At 36.8% G+C, this 6,365-nt stretch overlaps 1 protein-coding gene across 1 annotated transcript in view; it reads left to right on the forward strand.

Annotated features, from left to right (window-relative positions):
* Positions 1–3,319, forward strand: part of LOC126428353 (probable cytochrome P450 304a1) — a 124,983-nt gene extending 121,664 nt beyond the window's left edge. Inside the window, exons 9-10 of the mRNA XM_050090284.1 lie at positions 700–893; positions 2,917–3,319. Coding sequence (XP_049946241.1) covers positions 700–872 — 173 coding nt within the window. The 3' untranslated portion in view covers positions 873–893; positions 2,917–3,319. The remainder of the gene's footprint in view (positions 1–699; positions 894–2,916) is intronic.
* Positions 3,320–6,365: the final 3,046 nt, after the last annotated feature.

The following is a 6,365-nucleotide window of genomic DNA, read 5'->3' on the forward strand; positions in this document are numbered from 1 at the left end:
GTATTAATACACATTTTAATGAAGACAAAAACAGACAGCACCAGCTGCTCATGTCCCCAGGGGAGCCACGAGTTCAGTTAAGATGTTAAAGAGAGGAGAGCAGATGCTTTCTGTGCAGAAATCCAGAATACAGTGATTCTGTAAATGCAAACAATGTATAAACAAAAATATTATGTCTGAGGCTGGTGGGACTGTGATTTGCCTAAGTAATAAATGATAACAACGGAAGTTAATGTAACCTATTTATGTTGTTTTTGATATTTGCAAGTATATGTATCACTCACTTTGTAACACAGATGCAAGATAAAAGTATAAATTCACTTCTTACTCAGTTGAATTTGATTTTACTTGTACTTCAAGTTCATGTCTGAACAATCTGTTGTATTGACATCCCAATTTTTGGTCTGTATCATACGGCACAACCTTAAGACTTTCTAGCCATTTGCACGTAATGGAAGAAGAGTATGCACACCTGCTTCCTGCTGGCCGGTGTGGCCAAGCGGTTCTAGGCGCTTCAGTCTGGAACCACACGACCACTACGGTCGCAGGTTCAAATCCTGCCTCGGGCATGGATGTGTGTGATGTCCTTAGGTTAGTTAGGTTTACGTAGTTCTAAGTTCTAGGGGACTGATGACCTCAGATGTTAAGCCCCACAGTGCTCAGAGCCATTTTTTGAACCTGCTCCCCTGGATGTTGCAGGTAAGCGGCTGTGTGCTGGAGAGACTTTTTCGAAGCAGAACCTGTTCCTCACATTCTCAACACTCCTGCAGAACTTTTCAATCAAGTCAGACGGAGTGCCTCCGGCAGACAGCAGCATTCCTGGTGTCATCGAGACAGCTCCTACATTCTGGGCACAGTTTGTGCCTCGCTAACAGGATGTGTCGCTTTCTCAGGTAAATGTCCACTATTGTGTGTGTGGAGAAAGTAGGATAATTTAAGGCATTATGAAAATACAGCCATACCGAAAGGTATGCACTTAATAATCATTAAATTAGGGCACAGGAGAGAGGCTAAAAATTAATAATACATTTCAATGTGGTTGGAAATTCTGACAGAATGAATATAATTTAGGGGTAAAGGAAATAGTAGAGACATTTATGACAATGTGATTTTGGAATGTGTACTAGCCAGTTGAGATTTTCACCGAATTTTTTAGTTACATCTGGAAGTGGGTCAAGCAGTCAATAGAAGGATCCAATACTCAGTGTATGTCCACCATTGATGTTAAGTCTTGTCCAATGGATGTCATATGCTGCTTCAGTTTTTATATCCAAGTCCGAGACTACTGTAATGAATACATCACCTATGTTTCCCATTAGCCTACTCTTTCAATTTTCACTTAAATTTCACTTAACCTCCTATACTCAGTATTATGTGAACTCAGTAGCTTTTTGGAGCACTAGAAACCCAGGTACTTTGCTGCAATTTTTTCGGCAGTTAATCACTAAGATTTTAATACTCTCACCTGGAGGGGCATTTCTATGGATCTTACTTTAATATTTTGGGGTCTCTAACAGCTATTGTTATTTGGACTGGATGGAGAGTCTCGTGATTAAAAAATCCGTTATGTGCACCTGATATTCAGTCAGTTACCTGAGCAGCAGCCTCTGATGTGTAGTGTACATTTGACCATCTAAGGGGACCCTATAGTTCTCAATGTTATAGTACAAGTCTAGGAAGTTACACTCTAATTTTTTGCAGAATCTTCACTCTACGTTTGAAGCTTCCACTCGTCTCACCACCAGGGCACCATTAAATTGTCTGGGGAAAACGCTGCAGCTCGTTTAATTGAAATCCCATAAGCAAGTCACTGGAATGATCTGAGTGATCTCAGAGTTCCGACATAGGCCACCGTCCACATCTGTTTTAACCCTGTTCTCTCTTAAGTTACGTTTATGAAATTAAATTGCCAGAGTCTTTTATCAAGGCTTGTAGATGTTTTTAGATTATTAGGTTCTGTTTTTGCTAATGTCCACCTGTTTTATTTTTGAAGTACAGAACCTTCATGATCAGAAAGCCTGTTGAGCAAAGTTTGTAAACTGAGTACTGATGTAGGGGTAGGATTAATAAATACTGCATCAACTGAAGTGTTACTCTTGTATGTAGCTTGACCATGTTTGTCAAACATAATGTACTAGTAGACAAGTTAGTTTATTAAGTCACCACATAATATAATTTTTTCACTTTTGGTCATCTAGAGGATCATAATTTGCTCCAGTTTATCCTGATATACCATTTGGTACTCATAGACGTGGTTCATGGTTAGTTTTTACTGCCTAATCAAAACAAGAGAATTCTCAAAGTGTTTCCCCACTGTAAGGCAACCCCATTTTTTCCCCCCAGAGAACTGGGTACCAGTCCTAAGTAATATCATAGAGGCACTACCTCTTTTGAAAGTTCTAAAATAGTTGCAGCCAGTACTATAATTTGTAATACGAGTTACTGAAAGATTGCTCAGCTTTAAGCCAGAGTTTTGAAAAGCATATTACGTCACTTCATAGATTGGACCATAAATGCTACCCTTCTTTTCTACATATTTTGTCTCCACCCTTCCTTCCAGAGAAATATATATATAAAACAGGATTAAGGCTACGCAACTGTAGCTTCAAGTGATTATAAGCCTGACATTTGCATAGAGATCAGAAGGATGCTACAGTGTTAGTTGTATGATGAGAATATTTTTGAGTAACATACCGGTAGACTATTTTGAAAAACAGGCAAAACACCTAGAGGAAACATCATGATGTTCAGCTGTAGCAAATCCTCTCTTCTCTCTCTCTCTCTCTCTCTCTCTCTCTCTCTCTCTCTCTCTCTGTGTGTGTGTGTGTGTGTGTGTGTGTGTGTGTGTGTGTGTGTGGTGCTATTGTCTATACTGTTTTCTACAAACCATAACAAAATTAAATTTTATTTTCTCAGGTGACTACTATGATTCCCAAGGAGATACTCAGGATTTTGCAGGATCTACCAATGCAGCAGAACACACGCATCTCATTGCTTTCTTTATGTACTGGATACAGACACTTAGATGACCATGTGTGTAGGTGTTGAACACAATACTGCTGCTGAGGACAAAGTTAATGCAAAATTAATACAAAATTGTGCCAGTAAATTCTTGAACACTTCCAGGTCAACAGTTTTTATGGATTTGTTTAGTGTTATTAGTGAATAAAACTATTTTGACAGGACAGACTGCGCAAATCAGCATGTGACAGTTTTCATCAAAAGACCAAAACTCTCAAATTGGTGAAGAACTATTTTATATGTGTTTCTTACAGTTGTAGACTTCCATTATTTGTGAATAAAGAGTTGAAGCACCTAATTTTATGTTTAGTGTAATTGGCATTACATAAATCATCCACACATCACTGCTATGAGAACAGGTCCTTCGCAACATATTTGCCAATGATTTCCTGATTTTGTGGATAGTCATTATTATCTAGAATCAATGCACTGAATTCAAAGTGTAGCTTTTAGTTTGGAAGTGACAACACATATGGTATTGGTACATAATGTTAAAAAAATATAGATATATATATATGGGCGATAAAAAGTGTTCTTATATTGCATAGTTCCTTGCTGTTTTAAAAGTGCACTTTACATTTATGGGGAAAACTGAAAATTTGTGGCAGCTTATGAAGGACAGACATCTGCTGTTTCTCAGGGATATCAGAAGCTGTCACAATTGTTGTATGCTCTGCCAGCTATGAATCTTTTTGACATTGTCTAGAGATAGCGGTGCCACACCGAAGTCAGCAATACGCATCGATACCACAGATGTTAGTGAGGTCTTGTTTCAATTTGCAACGATGAATGGGAGGTGCTCCTGAAGGCCACGTCTCTCTCAGTATTGCAGTACCCTCACGTGGAGGTCAATATAGAGCTGAGCATGGAAGTGCTCTGCATCAGTTCGTAATCTCATCTGAAGCAGTCAGCATCACCGAGTACGACTAAAGACTTACTCAAGTCCCAGATGAAAATGTACTTTTGTAAATGTTGAACACTGTACTTCAAGAGAACAGTTTGTTAATTGGGGCATCAGCTTATCCTTTAATAGTCAGTGACAATTGTAAATTATCAAGCACTCCTGTGGCAAAGGATTTTATCTGTTTAAGTAAATATTTGGATTGTTCATATAATAAAGTGAATTAATATTTCATACGTTGTAATTCCACTGAGCTACCTCCCAGAGCAATCAAAGAACTCACATTTGTGGATAGACACTCGTAGTTTCATCTGGTCGTGACACCTTTAGTATAGTTTACTATAGAGATTAGAGCTACACAAACAACATATTGAGGCAGTTACACAGTAAGAGGGTTCTTCACAGCAGAAATTGTAATATAGTCTTAATGTGTACTTAATTTTAGTACATTACTTGTTTACTATTCTTTCAAACATTTGAAATGATTTTCAGCTGGTTTATATGACCATAAAAATTCATTACCTCAACATTAAAGATGTGCTTTCAGTCTGGGGATACCATTAACATTAAAACATTCTGCAGATACTTTACAGAAAAATTAATTAATCCATTGTTAATGAATGTTGTTGATTTACAAGTCTTAACATCAACCACCATCAGGCTTTCCATGAGCAGTCCATGTTGTGTTGGTCACTTTGTGCCATAATTGTTGTGGCATGAATAAAAATAAAATAATAATAATAATTATTATTATTATTATTATTATCTTCACTTTCTCAGACATTAAGTCCGGTTAAAAATGGAGTGACGCGGACCTTGATCAAGCGTCACTTCCTTTTAACTGTACGGTATGTGTTATGTTGCATTTAGGAATTTTCGGGTAATTGAATATGTATCAATAATTACGGATTTCTGTAGCTGTATATATATGTTTGGATGTAGCTGTATTGCATTGATGTACTGGTGGATATTGTGTGGTATGACTCCTGTAGTTGATAGTATAATTGGTATGATGTCAACTTTATCCTGATGCCACATGTCTTTGACTTCCTCAGCCAGTTGGATGTATTTTTCAATTTTTTCTCCTGTTTTCTTTTGTATATTTGTTGTATTGGGTATGGATATTTCGATTAGTTGTGTTAATTTCTTCTTTTTATTGGTGAGTATGATGTCAGGTTTGTTACGTGGTGTTGTTTTATCTGTTATAATGGTTCTGTTCCAGTATAATTTGTATTCATCATTCTCCAGTACATTTTGTGGTGTATACTTGTATGTAGGAACGTGTTGTTTTAAAAGTTTATGTTGTAAGGCAAGCTGTTGATGTATTATTTTTGCGACATTGTCATGTCTTCTGGGGTATTCTGTATTTGCTAGTATTGTACATCCGCTTGTGATGTGATCTACTGTTTCTATTTGTTGTTTACAAAGTCTGCATTTATCCGTTGTGGTATTGGGATCTTTAATAATATGCTTGCTGTAATACCTGGTGTTTATTGTTTGATCCTGTATTGCAATTATGAATCCTTCTGTCTCACTGTATATATTGCCTTTTCTTAGCCATGTGTTGGATGCGTCTTGATCGATGTGCGGCTGTGTTAGATGATACGGGTGCTTGCCATGTAGTGTTTTCTTTTTCCAATTTACTTTCTTCGTATCTGTTGATGTTATGTGATCTAAAGGGTTGTAGAAGTGGTTATGAAATTGCAGTGGTGTAGCCGATGTATTTATATGAGTGATTGCCTTGTGTATTTTGCTAGTTTCTGCTCGTTCTAGAAAGAATTTTCTTAAATTGTCTACCTGTCCATAATGTAGGTTTTTTATGTCGATAAATCCCCTTCCTCCTTCCTTTCTGCTTAATGTGAATCTTTCTGTTGCTGAATGTATGTGATGTATTCTATATTTGTGGCATTGTGATCGTGTAAGTGTATTGAGTGCTTCTAGGTCTGTGTTACTCCATTTCACTACTCCAAATGAGTAGGTCAATATTGGTATGGCATAGGTATTTATAGCTTTTGTCTTGTTTCTTGCTGTCAATTCTGTTTTCAGTATTTTTGTTAGTCTTTGTCTATATTTTTCTTTTAGTTCTTCTTTGATATTTGTATTATCTATTCCTATTTTTTGTCTGTATCCTAGATATTTATAGGCATCCGTTTTTTCCATCGCTTCTATGCAGTCGCTGTGGTTATCCAATATGTAATCTTCTTGTTTAGTATGTTTTCCCTTGACTATGCTATTTTTCTTACATTTGTCTGTTCCAAAAGCCATACTTATATCATTGCTGAATCCTTCTGTTATCTTTAGTAATTGGTTGAGTTGTTGATTTGTTGCTGCCAGTAGTTTTAGATCATCCATGTATAGCAAATGTGTGATTTTGTGTGGGTATGTTCCAGTAATATTGTATCCATAATTTGTATTATTTAGCATGTTGGATAGTGGGTTCAGA

This window comes from Schistocerca serialis, chromosome 12 (assembly GCF_023864345.2).
Source record: "Schistocerca serialis cubense isolate TAMUIC-IGC-003099 chromosome 12, iqSchSeri2.2, whole genome shotgun sequence".
NCBI lineage: Eukaryota > Metazoa > Arthropoda > Insecta > Orthoptera > Acrididae > Schistocerca > Schistocerca serialis.